This window comes from Vigna radiata, unplaced genomic scaffold, assembly GCF_000741045.1.
Source record: "Vigna radiata var. radiata cultivar VC1973A unplaced genomic scaffold, Vradiata_ver6 scaffold_209, whole genome shotgun sequence".
Lineage (NCBI taxonomy): Eukaryota > Viridiplantae > Streptophyta > Magnoliopsida > Fabales > Fabaceae > Vigna > Vigna radiata.
Window position 1 is genome coordinate 296,503 of NW_014543616.1, and position 23,716 is coordinate 320,218.

At 36.4% G+C, this 23,716-nt stretch overlaps 1 protein-coding gene across 1 annotated transcript; it reads left to right on the forward strand.

Moving 5' to 3' along the window:
• The first annotated feature begins 3,245 nt into the window (after positions 1–3,245).
• LOC106754680 (vacuolar protein sorting-associated protein 36) lies at positions 3,246–22,204 on the forward strand. The gene is made up of 8 exons (XM_014636732.2): positions 3,246–4,044; positions 5,129–5,332; positions 12,953–13,046; positions 13,144–13,201; positions 13,979–14,048; positions 18,379–18,514; positions 21,323–21,407; positions 21,987–22,204. Exons 1-8 carry the CDS (start codon positions 3,400–3,402, stop codon positions 22,042–22,044), a joined length of 1,350 nt encoding a protein of 449 aa, XP_014492218.1. The 5' UTR covers positions 3,246–3,399; the 3' UTR covers positions 22,045–22,204.
• The last annotated feature ends 1,512 nt before the right edge of the window (positions 22,205–23,716 follow it).

Consider the following 23,716-nt stretch of genomic DNA (forward strand, 5'->3'; position numbering starts at 1 on the left):
GTACGATTTGGTACACTTGCCAATTTGTCAACAAAAACATACATAATCAAGACGTAATCATATATAATAATTGAAAGCAGTTAGAGTATAATAGAGGTAATTAGGATTACAATCATCCTTAAAACAGTATTAGAATGTGAAGCTGGAGTATTAAAGTTTCTCCCAAGAAAATACAAGGAGTTAAAAGCTTAGAACATGACAAAGTTCTTCAAAATAAAAGGCTAAATAAGTTAAGCCTAGTGAAGTAGACTACGACATTACCATCCCCATCAAGAGCTGTTTCCAAAGTAACCTCCTCGCCATCTACTCCCATCCAAATGGATGATCATCGTAAGAGAAAACACGTAGACATAGCACAAATACAAACAAATTCAAGGGTGAGTTAAATATATAAAAGCATGCAATTATATCAACATATACATATTGGATTCACTCAAGCAAAGTACATACAAGCAAGACAATATGTATAACACAGATCCTAGCATGTTATTTGCTATACTTAACTCGTCCAGACTTTAGAATGATAGTCGAGCTATGGCGGGTCTTGCACTCGTGGTGACTTATGAAACTTGGGTTTCCCACCCTGCCACACTCACGAGGTTAGCCTGTTCCGCGCCTTGAGGCATACTGGGAGCCCCCAAGACTAAGACCTCCTGCTACTCCTCACCACATGGTTCAATCTCTCTAGGTGAGCTTGATTGACCATTGGAGTTTCAGGATGACCCCCAAGATTGAGCTTCCTACTTTCATTCTAAAACACTAAGAATCTCACCAAGAGATTCTACACAAATGGAACTTGGTTTACCACTTGAATCATATTTTCATCACTTTGTAATCATATACTTTTTGTCCCAATCAACATATATATAATCTCAACAATATACATTACTCACCAATCACAAATTATAAAAATAACACCTCCACAATTGAATTTAAGTTAATCAATACCAAGAACCAAACAACTTAAACTAACTCGTAACAACTCATTCAATGCATTAATTTATACATACCTAAATAATATAATTATTGAGTAACACTCAAGTTTCAATATAAGAAATAATTATCCTTACTCTATTATATATATATATATATATATATATATATATATATATATATATATTAAATTAATAGAATTTAATATCACGTACTCTACAAATTTTTATATGTAACTTTATTATATTATAATATTTTATATTCATTTACGTGATTAAAAGACCCTATGAAAAGTATTTTCTAATGAACCAAAATTTATAGAAAAGAAAAGGTAAAACTAGAACCCCAAATGAGATGAAAATGAAAGACCCTCCTGCAACAATGGAAATATGCACTTCCTTCAACTAAAGTGAAAAGACCACCCTTACCTATCACCATGGGCCCACCCTAATCAATGCTCATGAACTTAATCTATTCCTCGTTCTCTCTCTCATGGTCATGCACCCCATTCTCTTTACTTCCCATTTTTCTTTCATAAAACCCCTGGATTCACTCACTCATCAATCTCCTATCCTTACACTGTTTTATCCCATGCTATTCATAAACACACACTTCTCTCCTCCATAAAGTAATATACCCTCACACCCATTCCTTCTTACGTTCACCACTACTAATGCCTACTGTTTTCTACTCTCCCCAACCATTTCTCTTTCCGCATAGTAGTACCCATACAACCATTCACAATGGAATCAACCCACTCATGCGGCCTCCTTAGCCATCACCACTTTCTTTTTCAACTTTCCTTACCCAACACTTTCTGAGAAAAAACCTTGCTTTTCTCTATCCCCACCTCAAACACGTTATACCCCGAAACACTAATTCTTTCAAAACCCTCTTCTCTCCTTTACTCATTTATTTCCACGCCCTTTCTCATTCACTCATAACCATGTACACGTACAGACAATTTAGATAGTGTACACCTATTCTTCATAAAAGATTACTACACCTAACTGATTTCGGAAACATGACTCACTTATAAAGGAATGCCATAACAATGTTAAAAGGTCTCTTACCTCTACACCCGTGGATAACTAAACCAGCATAAGACATGCCTTACCTCATGAGCCCCACAGAACAACTTTCCTTATCACATAACGAAACTATGCATGGATCCTGCTTCACCAAGGCCTTCTACCCTAAAATTTTATTAGTAAATCATATAACCAGAGTGCTCACGGTCATCAACATGCAAACGTGACTATACCCCAAAACCCATTCCTCGCTTTCTTTCTGAGACATCACAGAAAAATAACGAAGAACCTATACACTCATAACCAAGATACATCATTGCATGAAATATATCAAAACCCTCCCATACACCGTGAGAATCCTCACGTTACAGACTATCACAAAACACGCAAACACAGCAAGATTAAACATAAACTAGATTACTCCCCTTTCACATATACCCATTCCCATAATTTACAAAATCATAACTAACACAACAATACAACAATGTCAACTCCCCTTACCTGTTAGCTCACACAACACAACTCCTAGAAAACGCCCTAACAGTACCTCCGCACATAGGCAAGCTCAACAATACCTATAAGCCACCAAAATGGTGTAGAGTAAAGCCCTTAGAGTTTGAAAGGATAAGGAAAATGAGTAAAACCATAAGGTACAAAGAATGGGAAAATTACCTTATTAGTTGAGAGATGCGAAACTAATCGGAGGAATTGGAAGCCCTCGACTCCGGAAACGTAGGGGCACCACCTATTTGAAAAAGCAACGATGAAAAATTTGAGAAAGGGGTATACAGAAGGTGGGGCAAGATTAGAGAGAAGGCAAAGAAAATAAGAAATCTGAGTTCTAGAAAGAAGGGGTTTGGTTAATGAAATATGGTTTTCTGAAATAAGACTAAGACACCCTTAGCTTATGGGTCTGGATGTCCCAAATATAAGGCTGAATGACTATAAAATAATTTCAAGCCCATATATTACCAACAACATAATATAAAAATAAAAAATAATCATGTTTAATGATGTTAAATAAAAAGTTAATGGCAGAATTTATTTGTTTCTTCCCAAACAAAGGATTATGGAAGAAATAATCTATTTTTCATAGTCTTTTTTTTCAATATTCAAGAATTAAGATTTAACCTATAATTAATAATAAAATTAAACAATAAGAGAAATATAATAATAATAACTATTATAATTATAATAATATTTTTTTTTTTAAATTAAATGATGTAGTTCTTTTTGTTTGATTTTGGTTTTAATTTGACCATTTGCTTTTCCTTGGTTTTTCTGATGCAAATATTGTAAGAAGTTTGTATGGCAGAAGAATACCTTCAAAAGAAAAAAACTTTACAATTTGTAGTATGTGATTCCAAGTGCAATCTATTCTCCACTGGAACTAAAGCTGCCACTTTCACAGCCACGTCGAGCCTCGCCACTCCCGATGGCTGGTAACTGCTTGCCGCCGGTCAATATCACCGGAAGTGGCCGGCCGGTGCTCGAACCGAACGAAATCGAGTGCTTCTTCCTCTCCGGTGTTGATCTTCTCTGCGAAGACGACCCCAGCACTTCCTTCCCCCACCTCAAATCCGGCCTTCTAATCCTCACCACCTACCGCCTCCTTTGGCTCCCGGATTCCGCAGCCTCAGGCGGTGGAGCAGCCGGCGCAGTCCCCCTCGCCGCCATCTCCCACATTTTCTCCGTCAAGAAGTCCCTCCGCTCGGTGTTCTCCTCGCCGCGGGTCCGGTTCCAGGTGTCGCTGTCGCCGGAGGGGCGTGTAGAGGCGGTGGGATCGCGATCGGTGGTGGTGACGGTGGTGGTGAGGGGGAAGGGGGACTGCGACGCGTTTCTGGCCAAGTTTTGGGAAAATTGGCGCGCCCGAGCGTGGGAGGAGGCAGGTAGTGGGTCTAGTAATGCGGCGGCGGCGACGGCGGAAACGGCCACGACATCGTCATCAGGAGGAATTTATTCGAGTGACGGGACGGTGAGGATGGTAGGAGTTTCCGGAATACTGAGAAAGGAGCAGGAAATGTGGGAGAGTACTGATAGAAGCTTGCAGGAGGCTTTTCAGGATTTGAATGCTCTCATGGTATGTAATGTGTTCGCAAAATCGTCTTCTCTTTTTATTTGGTACAATTTGAATGCAGCATGTTGCCCCCTTTGATTTTAGAGAGTATTATTTTGAGAGATTTGGCTCCTCGTATTAGGGTGAATTTGTTGACGAGAAAATACCGGGTTACATCCTTGTGCCAGAAGGCTCATAGCTATGAGAAGGTATGAGAAGAGTCATTGTATACAGCCTCTCCTTGCATATGCAAAGAGGCTTTCGAGCCCATGATGAACTGATTACCAAGGTTTAACATTAGTGGTTGGTGATGTGAAACCAAATGATTACTATTCAAACACCTTTTTGAGTTGTTATGCATGTATACATAACATTAAGTGTTGATTTTTTTTTTCACTAACGACTGAGATATATGATTTGTTATACATGTCTCGGTATCATTGACTATTGATTTTGTAATCAACAGTTGGTTTACATACTTTACCCTTTATAGGAAGTTGTTCACTTTAGAGAGTCAATGGTTGATATTACTTACTTTACCCTATACAACGAGTTGTTCACTTTAGAGGAGTCAGTTGCATTTTTGAATGTTTGTATGGGAGGAGATAGAGATAATTATGTATGGTGTCAATTATTTCATGTTCAGATAATGTATCTGGTTTGTTTTGTGCCTACTCTTATTGTCTGAAAATATTATTTGGTAGATAATTTTTTTCTTGTGGGAGCAAACAAGGATTGTTTTGAGTTTTAGCAATGGTATCTTGAGGAATTCCTTCTTCTTAAAATGGTGTGAACGGCTTTATAACTTATCTGGTGATAATCATATGCGATGTCAATTTGTTTATTTGTGTCTACTCTGATTATGTGAAAATGATTGATGATGATCCAATAAATGTAATATTTCTTCTCCTAGTTTTGTAGGTGAACTTGTGCGCTGAACTTTACCCATGTGCTTGTACTAACAGTCATCAACTCATAGTTTCTCCTACTTGATTGTTACAATTGTAGTTTCATCAGAAAGTACTTGGACTGAAATTCTTTATCTGGTTTTGTGTAGTTTGTATTAAGATAAAGGTGTTCAAATTTTGGGTTGGTGTTGGATTTGCAGGGTAAGGCTAAAGAGATGGTGATGCTAGCAGAGAAAATGAGGCTAAAACTTTTGTCCGGCTCAAATTCTCAAGCTAATGCAACTAACGATGAGGAGATGGGTTCAAAGGAAGAGATGCAAGATTGGTTATTGAGTGTTGGTATTATATCCCCAGTTACCAAAGAGTCTGCAGGTGCTTTGTATCATCAACAACTTTCTCGTCAGGTTCTCTAATTACTCCTCCTCAACCATGTGTATTTTTCATAGTAATAGAATGATAATGCAATTTGTAAGACATTTTAAGAGAGATAATTATTATTATTTGTCAAAACTGTGTTGCTCATTGTGTTTTTTAAGAATTTTATGTTTTATCCTTGATGTAATTTTATTCCTTATCACAACCATATCTTGCTAGTAATACTAGTTTTATGTATTTAGAAACAATCCCATAATCACAAGAATTTGTCTCTTTAGAATTTGCTGTCCATATTTCCTAAAATAACCAGTAAGGCTCATGTATGTGTAGGTCCAATGACCTAATTAATTGATACAAAAAAGTACAATATTATTCCTTCTAACTTTGGGATGATACTAGTGTTAAAACTACAGAGGGATCATAACATAGTTAATAAAGTAGAACAATTAATAGGCAGGAAATATAAGGTTTCATTGCAGTTTTCAACACGTAACTATAAAACCAACTTTATATACAAACTCCTAAGCCAAAGTTATACACAAAACAACTATTCTAAAAGGAACTAAACTTCGCCCACATCACCATCTAAAGCTTGCTCAATCGGGACATCATCACCCTCTGCTCATACTCACTAGATAATCATAGCTGATGCACGAACAAACCATACAATACAAGCACAAAGAAAACAAGCAGGGTAAGCTAGTGTAATCAGAATTATCCTAAAACAATTATTACGTCAACACAAAACACAATTCTAATCCAACTAATCACACATGCCATTCATTTAATCAACTTAGACTTGACTCATCCGCATATAGTATGGATGTCGAACTATGGTAGTTTATGCACTTGTAGTGATAATACTGATGGCCCACCCTAGGCTACCACAAAATGTTAGTCCTTTAGTAATGCTTTTGACAAAGGTAAAACCCTTAGACACTATCTTTGGCCAAGGTAAAGCTCTTAGACTCTCACCACATGCCTCAGCCTTCTCTACTTGAGAATGGATGATCATTAGAGTGTAGAATAAAATCTAGTACAAAGCTCCATACATGCATACGCACAACACTTGGTAACCATCAATAAAAAGTTCCTTCTTGGAACTCTTTTCCACAACTTTTCATTCAGAGATAAAATCATATAAACATCGCATACTCAAAGTATTTCAAGTATAAAAAAATCATTTATAATAATAATCACACAATAACACAATTTTCTTCATAGTAGCTTGATACCAACCCTAGGCAAGTAAAACAACTTGGAAACCCTCACCAACAACTCCAGAAGGGTTCAAAACCTCCAAAACGACCTAAAGAAGTGATATCCAGAACCCTGAGTTTGAGATCCCAAACCACATAGTCATTGCCAGAAAACTCGTACCACCAGCCGACTCCTTACCAGCCGACTCCTTATCAGCCGACTCCTTACCAGCCGACTTCTTACCAGTCGACTCCTTACGAGACGACTCTTTACCAGACGACTCTTTACCAGACGACTCCTTACCAGACAACTCCTTTCCAGATAAATCCTCACCAAAAGACTCCTTCCCAGACGACTCCTTCCTAGATGACTCCTCACCAGACGACTCCTTACTAGATGACTTCTCCCCAAACGATCTACTAGATTTTTAGTACTATAAAAGACCAACTAAGCCGTAAATGGCCCCAAGACAGTTCCCAAAACTGTAGACTTTCCCCAAAATCATGATCTTAAAATTTTTCCTTTCAAAACCCCCATTTTATGCCCAATTTCACCCTCCTTCTAATTTATTCTAAATCCAAGTTCTGTAAAAATAAATTAGCTCAAAATCACTAAATCTACATTCTCAAATTTTTCAATAAACAACTTTTCACATCAGCAAACCAACTACACACCAACATGCATAAGTTTTCAATTCAACACCCCATATCATCATACAAACATCAAATATTACATGTATATCAAATCCAAACCAAATAAACTAGCTTCCCTTACCTTGTTGAAACGGTTCTAAGAACTCTAAAATTCTTCCTAGGTAGTCTTTAATCTTCCTAGAATTTCTAGAGAGAAGGCAGAGGAAGTTTTAAAGAAGGAAGTTTTAGAGAGATAAAGTTTCTTAGATAATGAAACTCTTGATTAGTAAATTCTATTTATACTATTGATATTTTTTAAATAAAATAATGGAGTATCATTATTTAAAACATTCTACTACATGTAATACTCTATTTTTTAGTGTCTTACAGGTAGCCTTTGAATGTATGTAAACCCTTGCATGCACCCTTGCATGTATGTAAACCCTTACACAACCTTTCACCTTAGCCTTCATCGATGGGCAACCTTGTGCCTTTGCCTTCGTTGTTGTGCAACCTTGTGTCTTAGCCTTCATTACTGCATGACCTTGAGCCTTATTGCAGCCTTTGTTGTTGTACAATCCACCCTACCTTGTTCACACCCATTTGTGATGGTTGAGATACTTGAGAATTAAACTGTAAAATAATTCTAGAGGGCTTGATTGATCCCTCTCATAATCTTCTATTTATAATAATAAATTGATACAAGAGAACATGATAATTAGAGTAACCTAGACACAATATAATCATGATAATTAGAGTAACCTAGACACAATATAATCATGATAATTAGAGTAACCTAGACACAATATAATCATGATAATTAGAGTAACCTAGACACAATATAATCATGATAATTAGAGTAACCCTAGACACAATATAATCATGATAATTAGAGTAACCCTAGACACAATATAATCATGATAATTAGAGTAACCCTAAACACAATATAATCATGATAAATAGGATAAATATCCTAACAGAGATTATGAATCACGATCTGGAAATTGATAGATTTTAGACTGCTGGAGAATTGTAGAATGTTCATTCTAAATTTGAGATCTTATCAGTGCTCGTAGTCTTTGGTAGCCTCTGATTGTGTCTGTAAACCCTCTGATGCAGACTTCATTGCAGCACAATCTTGCACCTTAGCCTTCATTGCTGGGAAACCTTCCACCTTAGCCTTCATTGTTGTGCAACCATGTACCTTAGCCTTCATCGCTGCATGACCTTGAGCCTTATTGCAGCCTTCATTGCTGCGCAATCCACCCTCGACCTAGATCACACCCATCTGTGCTAGTTGAGATCATGAATCATGGTCTGGAAACTGTGACACATCCTAGACTGCTGGAAAATTGTAGAATGCTCATTCTGCTTATCGGTTAAATAGAAAGAGTTATCTCAAATGGTTTCAACTCATTTAAGACCATCTTTAAAGGAAAAGGAATCGTCAATCACCTGACTCATAATTCCCCAAAATGAAAATAATTCCATGTTCAAATCATGTGATGAAGAAGGCTCCATGACAATGGCATGGTTGTGGAATTTGGTGGTTCTAGAAATCAGTGATACCTGCATTTTGCTTAAACCATTATGGATGTGTTTGTTTGTGGTAGTGGATTTGGGGGAGTTGGTTTGAGTGGAAAGAGAGGTGAAAGTGGGTGTCCGGATTAAGGGAAAGACAATGAGAAATGAAGGGAAATGAAATGAAAGTTTATGAATGATGTGATAGGTTTGATAGATTAAAAAAATGTTTTAATTGATAATATTAGATAATTACATATTACCCTTAATCACCAAAACAATTTAAAATAAAATTAAATAATATTTTTAATTGATTCAATTATTTTAAATATTGTTATTATTATTGTTATTTATATTAATATCTTTATTTATTATAGGGTTAAATATGCTTTTAGTCCCTCAAGTTTCACTGAATTTTGGTTTTAGTCCCTGCATGAAAGATTGATGGCATTTCATCCTTTTAGTCTTGAAACTCATATATTTAATCCTTAAAATTGAATGATATTAGATTTTCACTAACGGCAAGCGAGATGTGACGTCATCATTCTCTCAGTAACTCACTCGTGATTGCTTGCAACGTTACTTTTTTTTTTTCTTCTTTTTATCCTCCCGTGATTCCATGGCAACTTCCACCTTCACCTCCTTCATCTCCACCCCAATGACTCCCTCCGCTTTTCCGCCGGCGACACATTCTTCGTGACCTCCGTCGACTCCGTCTGCTCTGACTCCGTCTCCGTCAACTCCGTCGCTTTATCTTTGTTCAATAAACAATGTTTCTTCTGAAATGGTTGGCTCTCAAGAAATACTATGCCCCGTAACTTGTAGTCCATTCCCATCCATGGTAATTCCCCTCTGTACCTACAGTGATGGTCCATGTCCATCATTTGAACCCCGAGAAGTAGAAACACGAGATGAATCATCTCATCAGTCTTAAGCATCAACAGTGGATCAGGATAAAATTGAAGGACCAAGATTGGATAAAACAACTTGTTCTAGCATGTTTTGGGGTAGAAGAAGTTGCAGCAGGGAGCACCAATGCAATTCAGAGATAAATGCTTTACTATGGTGCTTGTATGACCCACTCTTGTGTTGTGGATACATGCAAGAAGACCAGCAATTCAACCAAAATTAAATACGATAACCGAATCATTAGCCTTCTTGGATACAGGATAATAAGTACTAAAGGACTAACATCATAAATTTCTGACTAACATCATAAAATCACATTAATATTCAAAGTGTAAATATGACAAAGTTATATTATAAATGAAGAAATGAGTCCCACACATTACCACGTCCTTGATTAATAATATTATATTAAAAAAAAGTGTTATTGATAATATATATATTATAATATTTAAAACACGGTTAAAAGATTTTTTTTGTGTTAACGGTGGATTATGGTTATGACGTTGTTTTCTTCGTGCAATGTGAGTAGAAATGAATCTGAAAAAACATGTAGAGTTGATGGGTTGTTTTGATGTATTGTTTGGAGTAATGTGTGTAGAACTGAAGCTGTAAACTGTATGGTGTTTTCAAAGTATGCTAACTGTAAGGTGTTTTCAAAGGAGTGTAGTAGGCTAACTGTATGGTGTTTTCAAAGTTGAATAATATATATGAGAAGTGGAAGTTTTATGTTTGTTTCAACAAAGACAATTAAAGTTTAGTTCAAAGGTTTGTCCAAAATTCTTTTTACAGTAAAGGTGGTTAAGGTTTGGTGAAAGGAATAAGGTATCGGTGGAAGATTAATAGTAGTTTTTCATAGGTTTACAGACACCGAAGTTGGGAACCGAAACCTGCCGGTGCAGTTATGAAAACCTGTTCCTGTGGAGTTGATTTGGAGCTACTGAAATAGTGATTATAGCATGCCATATTGTCTTCTATAAAGGGCATTTTAATAGAGTGGTGCTAGTTTTTTATGGGAGTGGTTTTCTTAATTTTACGTTTTATGGCTTCTTGATTTTATGGCTCCTAACACTATTAAACTGGTTTTCTTGATCTTTACGTTCTCTGTAAATTTAGGGAAGCCATTGACTACTAACTTTCATACCTAGACTGTGCAAAGTATCGAGCTACAATAGCACATCAAGCAAAGAAAAACAATGGGGAAACCAAGGTATGTAAGGGAGGGCTTAGTATCACGTTATGTAGACTATGTATGGGATTAAAATATTTGTGTGATATTTAGGTTGCAGTGTAAGGTGGCCATTGTCACCGGTGGAGCCACTAGAATAGGAGAGGAAGCAATGAGGATATTCACGGAAAACGGAGTATTTGTGGTCATAGCAGACATAAAGGACGAACTGGGTCACAGTTTGGCAACTTTGTTTGGCTCAGAGAAAAGTGAGTTATCAGTACTGTGACGTGAGAGACGAGAATGAAGTTACAAAAATAGTGATGGAAATGAAGGAGGTGAAGGTGGAAGTTGCCATGGAATCAGGGAGGATAAAAAGAAGAAAAAAAAAAAAGTAACGTTGCATGCAATCACGAGTGAGTTACTGAGAGAATGCTGACATCACATTTGGCTTGCCGTTAGTGAAAATCTAACGCCGTTCAATTTTAAGGATTAAATATATAAGTTTCAAAACTAAAAGGACGAAATGCTATCAATGTTTCATCCAGGGACTAAAACCAAAAATCAATGAAACTTCAGGGACTAAAAACATATTTAACCCTTTATTATATTATTATTATTATTATTATTATTATTTTATTATATTATATTATTTATATAATATAAAAAGTGAAAATTGATATATATATATATATATAAGATTCAAGAATATTGAAGAAAGATAGAGTTTATGATTTTTGGTACACGTGAAGTCTAAATATGATTAGGTCCAAATCCAAATATAGGAAAAGAGAAAGTCTCAGGGCTTATTGAAGTCGTAGCTATTTTCCAAAATGAAGAAAGTAGGAGAGGATTGATGTTGGAGATCCCAACTAGTGAAAACTATGCAATGATGGCTGACGGTGGACAAATCACGATTGTTAACCAGAGGAAAAATTGGGTACCCAATTTGGAGAAAAAAATGAGGTCTAGTTTACCTACTGTAACAAGCCACATCACACAAGGGAGAAGTGTTGGAAATTACATGAAAAACCTAGTGATTTGGAAATGCAAAAATCAAAGTGTAGTTGCTGAAGCAAAATTTCAAGCAATGGCCCAAAGAATATGTGGACTTCTATGGCTAAAGATTATATTGGAAGATTTGAAGATAAAGTGGGATGAACCCATGGGATTATATTGTGACAATGAATCTGCAATTATTATAGCCCCATAACTTGGTGCAACATGATTAAATTAAAGATATTGAAGTGGACATACATTTTATCAAGGAAAAGCTAGACAATGGTTTGATTTACACTGAATACTTGTCCACTCAGTCAATTTGTAGACATACTCACCAAAGGGCTGAACTTCATTAACTTTGAAAGAATTATATCCAACTTGGGAATGGAAAACACTTAGTCACAAACTTAAGTGAGAGTGTCAACATTGTGTATTTTAGGAAGTTTTGTATTTCATCCTTGATGTAATTTTATTCTTTATCCCAGTCGTATATCAGGTATTGATGCTATCCTAGTCGTATTAAGAAACAGTCCTATCATCACAGGGATTTGCCTCCTTAGAATTATATGTTCATATTTCCTAAAGTAACCAGCAGACTCATGTTTTATAGGTTCAATGATCTCGTAATTGATACAATAAAGTAGAATATTATTCCTTCTAAATTATTATTATTATTGGTCTTTTTCTCCTCTCATTTAAAGGTTGGCTTGATCTAAACAGTTCACAATTGAGGATTATTATTGCAGAGCCTATTGTTACTGTGAAGCATTTTATTCCAGCTATTTTTATTTGGGGAATTCTTGTTACTTAGGTCGTTCATTAATTGAAAAAATTACCATTCTGAAGTCAACCAAAGATTAGAATATCCTGGATTAATTGAAAAACAGAAGATATGCTTCATTTACAGAAAGCTGTGGTTAAAATGTTGATGCATGCACAAGATTGTCAAACAGTATCTGTTTCTTTGGATTGCACAACAGTGGTCTTTTGACTCTATCTTTGTTGTGCAATAACCTAGAAAAAGCTCATTCAGTCTCATTCCTGGGGATGTGGGTTGTTGCTTTTGATATTTTGTAACACCTTCAGGTTGTGCTCATATAATTTTCGTTTTTAGTTTTTCTCACTTGTATAAAAGCACCAATATAAAATGGCCTTTTTTAATTTCCTTTTATTTGTTTTATATTTGTTTAAAGCAATCTAATCTCCTTGCTAATGCTTAGTTGGCAGATTTTGTTAAAATTCCACTTGAGAAAGCTGGGGGAATTATCAATCTTATTGATATATATTGTTTATTCAATCGTGCTCGTGGCACAGGTTCCAATACTTCCTTCTGTGTTCTCTTAGAAATTTTCTATCAAGTAATACATTTTTTGAACTAATGATTCCCTTGTTTTGATTGTATATTAAACAGAATTGATCTCACCCGATGATTTGTTGCAAGCATGTTCTCTATGGGAGAAGTTTGATGTGTATGTATGACATTATCTTCTTTTTAAATCACTTTTGTTACTCTGTTCCATGGCTTTTAAAATCGGGATTAAATTGTAGTTGGAGTGAAATTGTTGTAAAATTGTGATTCAAGTGGTAAAATTATGATTTTAAGATTATTTGAAGTTGCCAAGTTTCGTTTTCATCCGTTATAAAGTTAGCATTATACCTTCTTTAAAAGTTAGTGATATGTGAAGCTTCTTCTTTGTCATATGCTAACCGTAATTGAAGGATGAAGCTGCCGCTTCTGGTTCATAATGAACCCTAACCACTGTATTCTCCCTCTGTTTGAGTCAGCTGCCACCCTCCATGATTCCCTGCACCAGTTTCTCTGTTTTGCTTTTTCTAGATTATTTTTTGTTTGGAGTTGTCAGGTTTTGGTTTTGGAATTTTACTGTTATTGTTTGAACCCAACCCACGTTTTACTATGTTAGCTCGGTCACTGTGCCAAACTAAAGTGGCGATATGGTTAAGATTTATGAATATTGTGCATGACATTTATGGAATGTTGATTATGAATTCAGGTTATATGTACTAATAGGCATGTATATGTACTCATATATTAGCATATTAATATGAATTTTGTGAAAACTTACTTTGAATTAACAATTTCACATTGTGCACCCCTCTTCCTGCTTTGTGGTAAGATCCCTATGTTAACCAACTTTTTAGGATTCTACCCATTTTAATACTTCAATGCAATACCCTTTTTGGTTGTTGTATTTCCATGCATTGATTATGTTATTCTATTTTTTCAGTCCAGTGGTTCTACGAAAGTTCGATAGTGGAGTCATGGTAATACAAACTAAGTCTCATAGTGATGAGGAGGTAAGTTCGTTTTATCTTTCCTTCCGTGGTTGATTGTTTTTTGGTTTTTTATTGTTATTTACCTGCAAAAGTCATCCTTGTATAAATTGTGAAATTGTGAGATGAAGTTTGTGTATTGTTGTAGAATAGCTTGTATTTATTCTACCCGTGTTTTCGTAATGAACCGTGATATCTTTAAACTTTTACTTAGATTCTTCCCTGTTCGCTGACAGTGTTATAGGTCTGGGTGAGTCCCACAAAGAGGTTGGGTTTTCTTCTATATAGGACTGAACATAAAGAGCATAGTTACATGAATCACAGCAGCCTGGCTTGAAAACTGGATATTTATTAGCAGATTCAAAACTAGGAGGTTTCTGCAAATAAACTTCAACTAGTAATCATATCCTTTACTAAAAGGGTGTTATTCAAATCTGATGCTTGATTGGCTGCTAATAGGTTAAATATTCTGATGAAACAGAATATTGTTTGCACATGGAGATTGGAGAAGTAGTAGTCAATGAAAGCAGAAAAAAGATGAAGTAGGAGTAATGGGAAATGAAAGAAGAGGTGGTCATACACCCCAAAATACAAACAGGGAATAATAACAAATAAACTAAAGATAAAAGATAAAGATAAGATAAAGATAATATCTCTAACACTTCCCCTCAAGCTGGTGCATACGAATCGTATGTACCAAGCTTGTTACTAATATAATACTTGAGAATTAAACTGTAAAATAATTCTAGAGGGCTTAATTGATCCCTCTCATAATCTTCTATTTATAATAATAAATTGATACAAGAGTACATGATAATTAGAGTAACTTAGACACAATATAATCATGATAATTAGAGTAACCCTAGACATAATATAATCATGATAATTAGAGTAAGCCTAGACACAATATAATCATGATAAATAGGATAAATATCCTAACACTCCCCCCAAGCTGAAGCATACAAATTGTATGTACCAAGCTTGGAACAAATAAACTTAATCCAAGGACCCCTTAATGACTTGGTCAATACATCTACGAGTTGATCGTTTGACCCAATAAACTCAGTACATATTTCTTTAGTCAACAACTTTTCACGAACAAAATGACAATCAATTTCTATATGTTTAGTCCTCTCGTGAAACACTGGATTTGATGCAATGTGGAGAGTAGCTTGATTGTCGCAATACATCTTCATAGTATGAATGTCACAGAATTTAAGCTATTGAAGGAATTGTTTCACCCATATAAGTTCACATGTTAGTGACGCCATTGCCCTATACTCAGCTTCTGCTGTTAATCGAGCTACTACATTTTGTTTCTTACTTTTCCATGAAATAATGTTTCCTTCAGAAAAACCTAATATCCTGCAATAGACCGTTTATCAATAGGCGAGCCTGCCCAATCTACATCACAATACCCAAAGACCTGAATGCTTCCTTTGCTTCATATAACAGTCCTTGCCCGGGAGCCTTTTTGACATACCTTAGAATGCGAATGAGAGCATTCCAGTGGTTAACACATGGGGTCTGCATGAACTGACTAACCACTCCAACTGCAAAGGATAGATCTGGCCTCGTAATAGTGAGATAAATCAGTTTTCCAACCAGTCTCCTATACCTCTCTGAATCGGAGAATAATTCACCTTCTTCTATCTTTAATTTTTGGTTTGGGTCCATGGGACTGTCTACCGGTCTGCAATCAATCATGCCTGTTTCTTGTAATATATCAAGAGCATACTTCCTTTGGGAGATTACAACTCCATCTTTTGATTGCGCTACTTCAATACCTGAGAAGTATTTGAGACTTCCAAGATCCTTGGTTTGAAAATGTCTACACAAGTACTCTTTCAGTTGAGATATTCCAACAACATCATTTCCTGTAATGACAATATTATCAACATATACTATTAAGTAGACACATTTCCCAAGAAAAGAATGACAGTAAAAAACCAAATGGTCTTCTTCACTGCGTTTTAGCCCAAATTTTTGAACAATGGAGCTAAACTTTCCAAACCAAGCACGTGGTGATTGCGTGAGGCCATATAGAGATTGATGCAGTTTGCATACCATACCAGACTCCCCCTGAGCAACAAACCCATGAGGTTGCTCCATATAAACTTCTTCCTCAAGATCACCATGTAGGAAGGCATTCTTGATATTCAATTGATGAAGTGGCCAGTGACGAATGGCTGCCATGGCAAAGAAGAGGCGAATAGTAGTCATCTTGGTGACAGGAGAGAAAGTGTCACAATAATCAAGGCCATAAACCTGAGTGTAACCTTTTGCAACAAGCCGAGTTTTGAGCTGATCAATTTCACCATCAGGGCTGACTTTAACTGCATACACCCATCGGCAACCAACTGCCTTTTTGCTCGGGGGAAGGGGCACCGCCTTTTTGACAACATAATCTTTTGCAAACATATGCTTAATAAACAGTTTGACTCAACTTTCAAAATCAACAAACTTATTACTGGAGTTTGCTAGCAATCGATTTCCATAATAGATAAGTAACCCATGACAAAAGGGAGATCGTCCAACTTTCTTGTCCTTCTTTCATAGGGCCTACCACTTTGTTAAGAAATACTCTCCCAACTGGTTTTTTGATGTTGGGTTTAATAGAGACACTAATATCTTGAATTCTTGGATGACTTTTCCCCCCTCCCTGTCCTTGTTACTACTACCATCCTCTCATGTAAAATTTCCACACTCCCAATTTGTGTTACTGATGTCATCCTCTCACGTAAAATTTCCACACTCCCAACCTGTGTTACTGTTGCCAAACTCTCAAATAACATGTTTCCCTTGTTCCCTTCAACTATCCATAGTTGAGGTGTTGCAAGACCTTCCCAAGAAAGGTTATGAGATTTTTGTTGCCAGGTCTTGAACCCCTTGACTGCATTTTTTCCCATGTTATTGATGGTTAGGTGTACTTTTGTTGTTCGTGTGATGTTTTGGACTTCAAAAATATTTTTTGTCCCAACACCTTTGACCATCTACACTCAAAAACAACCTCATCTTTTTATGGTTACAATGTTCCTACCACATTCGGCCTTCTTTCCTTTGTCATTCACTGTTTTGACATATTCACCAAGACCTACCACACTATCCCCACTAAAACGAGTAGCTTTTGCAACTTCATTCTTAGAAGCAAGAGTCACAACATTCCCATCACAGTCTTGGTATCCACCTTCCTCTTCACTGATATCTTTTTCTCTTTTCTTCTCCCAATTGATGGAATTGTCTCCTCCATTTGAGGGTTTCTCGGCTTTCTTGTTGTCATGAAGAAGTTCCTCTCTCCCTCCCTTTCTTGCTCTGTCAAAAGATTTCTCCCTTCCTTTAGAGTCCCTTTTTCGAAGCTTCCTTCCTTGTTTTCCATCCTTCTTGATCCGACAGGCCAGACCAATTTGTTAGGTTTCTTAATGACAAGAAACTTAAATTCTATCTCAAAATAAACAATCACAAACAGAGACAAGAAACCTCACTGTGAGGCAGCAATTTATCGAATGAAAAATACAGAAAACATTTAACAACATTCAAGGAAAACATTCCCTTCTACACAAGACAGTCACTGTTCAGAAATAAAACACTCAACCACCATAACTAGAACTCCCTCCCTCCTTAAAAGACAAAAACTGCCTAAGTACTAATTAAAACTTCCCCTAACCGCTGTTTAAACTCCTCCTAACTACCCCTAACCACTTCATACTAACTTCTATGTTTTATTTTTGCCAAAATATCTAAAAGCTGAACTGTCTAATACATTACATATCCTACCAAAAAATGATGAGAGGATGAGCTAGCTAGTTACTCTTGCATACATTTGGTTGTTTGCAGTTTGTATCACTTCTGGTTGGATTACTGGACCTGGGATTCAACCAGTAATCCAGTTATATGGCCTTTTGATTAGATTGATCAGTAGTTTGTACAAAGCAGTAAACCACTTTCTCCCTTTCCAATTGCTTATGTGAAAAGTAATTCAACTACAGTTATTTTACAAAACATTTCACCCATTTATTTGAGCTCTAAAGTTGATGTTTGGATCTCCCCTTAGTTTTTACTTGAGTTTTTATCTGTAATGGACTATATGACGTATGCCAAATTATAGATTTGTATTATTAGATTCTTCTGTCTTACCTTTAATAGGTTGCTACGTGAACATAAGATTATATTTAGATGATATCAATCTTCCTCACTGTGACTTTTATATTAAATATGATTGGAGGTTTTCCTTATTTTATGTTTTTAGGTTGTCAGTCTTCATGAACGGTTTTTTCATCTTTACTTCTACTTTTACTAATGTGGAAATGGTAGGTGGTAAAATTTGACTAAAATGACTAACTGCTATTTGGTTTAGGTTTTCAATAAAGTCAAGATGCTTGTTATGAAACCTGATGCTCTTCGATCTGGGATAAGTGCCAGTGATGCTGCAAGGACACTAGGGGTTGCCCCAGCAATGGCAAAGGAGCATCTCTTATCTGCTGAGAGCAAAGGTATGCTGCTTGATCATTCTTCTTCATCTTTTAGGCTTTTAGCTACATAACCGGCTTGTTATGTTAAGGCTCAGAGAAAATAAAAAAGAATATCTAAATTTGAGTAAAATTCTTAGACAAGGTACAAAAAGATAAGGGATAAGCTATATATAGCTGTTTATTATTTAGCAGATTGTAACTAATATCTAATTAACTGAGAAGAAAACATAAAGATTGTAACAGACTCTAAGTGGCTATTCAACTGTTCAATCATTACAGAACATATACTACTAACTGTTTTACATAGTAAAATGCTACTCTTATGCTCCCCACAAGGATCAAAAGAATCAGCCACTATGAGCTTGATGCGAATATCAACAAACTAAGCAGGAGAAACATCTTTGGTTAGTGCATCTGCTTACTGATCAGAAGCATGAACATGCACAACTTGAAGTTCTTTACTGATTATTCGTTCATGAACATAAAGAGATCCAGTTCCGTATGCTTAGTGCAAGCATGATGTACAGGATTGTGAGCAAGAGCCACCATGCTCATATTACCACTATAAATCCTAGGATAGGTGTATGGAACTTCCAAGAAGACTGAATTCAGGTGATCTCAATTGTTGTGAGAGCTAAATTAAGATAATCAATAAGAGTACTGGAATGGGCTACAGCGGTTTGTGTCTTGAACCATCAGGACCCAAGATTTGGCCATAGAAACATTCCAAGGGAGGGATGGGTTCATGAGAAGGTAAGCAATAAGTCATGGGGTTGATAGCTGCATATGACCCTAATAAGATCAAATTTGGGGTTCTTATAATCCAGAATTCTAAAGATTGGACAAATAGAGAACTTGATCTTCTTTTAAAATTCATAAATCTCCCATTGCATTACAAGTACGTCCTTTTATAGGCTAGATTAGGAGTCACTCCTGACAACCATAATAAGGTCGACTACATTACAAATTAATTCTTAGTTATGGTCTCAATTGTCCATTAGCAATTAACTCCCACTAGTGTTGTCTTGCTTTAAATTCCTATTATATGCATTGTTATTTCCTACCAAGAGAACATGAACGGTTGACCTTCTCTTGTTCCCATGTGACAGTTCAGCCACGTAAATAAATATTTCAAAGAAAACCCAAAACTATATTGACCTTCTTTACATCAAATCATTGGGCAAAAAAGGCTCTAAATACAGTCCCCAAGAAATTGCACCCTTGAGATGCAGAAGTATCCTTTTAAACGTAGATCAATGATGCTCAAGAGGTTGAGACATACTGATAGGGTCTGGAGGGTTTATGAGAGGAGAAAGAAGAGTTTAGAAGCTTAACTGCAATGACAGTTAAGAGGCCGGTATAAGCTCATATAAATAGAGCTGTTGTATTTTTGTAGAGTGTGAACAGTTTTATTCTTAGTATAGGCAGGACTCTGTTATCCAGTGGAGGGGGAATTGGGCACCCTAGGGTGTTGGGAACGTGTACAGATTAAAGAAGAAATCAATACAGAAGTATTCTTTTGTTATCTGTGTGCTTGTTGATGCGTGTTGGCTTGAGTTTAGATAGGTTTCATAAACAGAAACCTATCATTTGCACAATTCCACTGTCTAGTAACTTCGCATTTCCTTTTCCTTTTCCTTTCCAATATTTTGAAATATAAATTCTATCATCATATGCTTAACATTTGTACCGCTTAACATTTGTACCCCTTAGTGAGTACGGATGATAATAGGGTAAGATGGATGCGGGGAACACTTGTTGCATACTTAACAGTGAACATCTGATTGATGACAATCAAATCAACCACAAAAAAACTCTATTGAATAGGTTGCTCAACAGTGTTAACTCCTTAATTTGTGATGGGACGGTTGAGAATTGGAATCTGCCACATTAATAAAGGTTGTAGCCGTTTTCTTGAATTTCTCTAGGCATGCCTCATGAAATAGCAAAAGTGTTTCAGCATAATTAATTAAAATAGGTTCAAGTTTGCTGCCAATCAATGAAATAGTGGACTCTTTCCTCTAGCCAAACTTCAAGCGCATGTCAATATGTTCTTTACTGCAGACATCATCACCACAATAGCACTAACTGCATAAACAAGGTTTTGAATACAAAGAAGGTATTTAGAAATTGAACTAATATCCAATGAAGTATTGTGAAGTTCACATCTAAGCTGTCGAGCACAAGCATTAGTGTGAGAAATGGAAATAGTCGTGAATCTTGTCTCAGTTTCACATGGAGATTTGCAGCCTACATGAAAAAGTATATAATGAGAAATTGAGATTGCAACCAAGAAATTATAAGTTGATCTTGTTGCTGCAATAATTTTTATATATCTTTAGTCAACGGTGGGATCTCTAATTCACTTTCTAATGTTGAGGATTTTACATCTCAAGTATGGGAATAGGGGATATGATAGGCCTGACAAATATTGTTAGAATAAACTCTAATATCATTTTAAAAATAGATTTTAAGTCTAAATTAATCTCATTAAATTGATTGGATTAAGCTTGCATTCCATTTATATATCATAGTTTGATCGTATATTTAGTAATATAAAACTTATTCTTATACCATGTTAAGGTTCAGAGAAAAGAAAAAGGAATATCTGAATATGAGTAAAATTGTATATGACAAGATACAAAAGATAAGAGATCAGCTATATATAACTGTGTAACATTGAACAGTCCGTAGGATAAAACATAAAGAGTGTCAGACGTAACAGATTTTAACCAACTATACGTCTAATACTGACTGTTATACATCCTACCGACTGTTATACATAGTAAAATACTACTCTAATACTGACTTTCATGGAATCTTTCCCAGGTTTACTATGCAGAGATATAAGCCCCGATGGATTTCGCTTCTATATTAACTTGTTCCCTGAAATTGATCGAGATGATGTACATTTGTAAGTAAACTTTCTATACTTAACCTGTAGTTTTGACTTAATGATACTCTAATCAAGTATGTTCACCCTTTAGTTAAAATTTTATATGGTATTATTAAGCCTACGTTATATTATGCTTGCTCAGTATTTCTTGACCACTTGTCCTTACTGTTTTTTTTTTTTGTTATTATTATTATTATTATCTTTCCAATGTTTTTGTAATCATTTTAAATCATACTAGAGACATTCATTGAATTCCTTCACATATGAAGAAAAAAAATTACTTTTATTTCATTCTTTTCAGTCTCGGTGCTTCAAGACTAGAAAAATCCTCTTTAGATAATATGCTAAAATAATCAAATCTTCCTACTTGAAATATAGAGTATATTATTTTGATTTGAAGTTGATGCTTCAACTAAGAAACTACTAACATTGGCATTGAAGTCTAGCTTTCTGCTTTGTAGCTTCACAGCTGTTATAAATTGATTTCTGTATTCTTGCACCCCATTGGTTTCTGGTGTAAAATGTTGCAATGATGTCTATGATTTTGTTCATTTTCATATAATTTATTTGTAAAGTGTTATATTGGCATTTATGCAGAGTAAAAGATCGGGAAATTTATGCCCTGTGGGTACAGGCTAACCATAGTCATGCATAAGAGTCCCAGGTTGGTTGAATTCAAGCCAAGAAGGGAAAGAAATTACAAGAAATGTTTTACGGTGCTTTAATCTATGTGATAGTTTCTTTGTAGAGGATACTTACTATAGTCATTGTGTAGAAGGATTATAATACTTGAAATGAAAAGATGTTAATGCAAAGCTTATATACATTGTCTTTTAGTTAGTATTTATTATTCTCTTTCCGTTAGTAACAAAAACCATGATATAAACACGACATAATGCCTTTTTTGTATACATTCAATTTCTCGTGTGAATCAGATTTGTAAAGTGCACCTCCAATTGATAATACATATTTTGTATTTGTTAGATATTGTGTTTATTTCATTTACATGTTCATTTGTATTTGGGCTTAGCCCACACTCTTATTATTATAAACATATTACCCTATGTGTATGCAAAGACACATAAGGGAGATTTTCCCTCATCTCTTTTACTATCTCATATGGTATCTAGAGCTTAGGTTCTATTTCAGTCGTCTCCGGTACTCATCACTGTCGCAACCTCCGCCGTCGCCGCCGTCGCTGTTGCCGGCACCGTCGCCGGAGTTTCAGAATCGACCGGCGACCACTCCATCTGGATCGTCTCGGCCGGACGACCACCGTGGTCCAAAGATCGCGGTGATCGGAGCTCTCACGCGCCTCCACGCGCCGTCGCAAAGCTCGCAGATCCGCCACTTCCCGCCGCGCGTGCCGGCGCGTCGCCGAAGGGTTCCGTCGCCGACCAGCACCGCCGTGATCGCCTCCTCGCCCTCTTTCCAGATCTGTTGTCGTTGCATCAATCGGAGCACTTTGGGTTTTTAGGGTTTCTCCCTCTCCATGGCGTCTTCTTCGTCAACAACCACCTCCTCTGTTGGTGCCTCCTCGTCTGATTCCCCAATATATACTAATTTTGTGAATGTACACTTGTCCATTGACAAGTTAGATGGAACCAATTATGCAACATGGGCATCCGACATCAAACTTTGGTTGAAAAGTCAAGGGTATGAAGATCACCTCACTAATAATGTGACTAGTGTTACCACAGATGACGCTTCCCGCTGGATGAAAATTGATGCCCAATTATGCATCGTCATGAAGTCCACCATTCACTCCTCTTTGAAACAAATGTTTCGATCTTATGAAACATGTTCAGAAGTATGGGCACAAGCAAAGCTATTATATACAAATGACACCCAACGTCTTTATGGTGTCTGTCAGGACCCATTCATTGTTATTGGTCCGCGTAGTCCTGGTCCCATGGCAGAGTATTTGGGTAAAGTTCATGCCCTCCTGCATGACTTTAATGAGCTATTACCTCCTGCTTCCACTCCTACTGAAGAATTAGAACAACGATCAAAGTTGTTCATGTTGTTGGCTTTATACGGACTCTCTGATGATTCCTCCCATGTCCGTGATCAGATTTTGGGTTCTCCTGTCATACCCAACTTTACTTCTACTTGTTCTGCTCTTTTGCGTATTCCGAGCAAACCAGTCGTTGAGACATTTCATATTGATGATTCCTCGGCTATGGCTGCCCAACGGGATGATCGAAGTCGGACTCGCAAGCCAGGTAGAGGACGACCAAAATGTGACCACTGTGGCAAACTAGGCCACAGAATTGATAGATGTTATGCGCTTCATGGACGTCCTCCTCGATCTATAGCAATGGCGA

Excerpts from the sequence above, each read along its gene's own strand:
- LOC106754680 (XM_014636732.2), top strand. The coding sequence starts at position 3,400 with ATGGCTGGTAACTGCTTGCCGCCGGTCAATATCACCGGAAGTGGCCGG. Across the intron at positions 4,045-5,128 it reads AGGATTTGAATGCTCTCATG|GGTAAGGCTAAAGAGATGGT; the intron begins GTATGTAATGTG and ends TTGGATTTGCAG. Across the intron at positions 13,202-13,978 it reads CTATGGGAGAAGTTTGATGT|TCCAGTGGTTCTACGAAAGT; the intron begins GTATGTATGACA and ends CTATTTTTTCAG.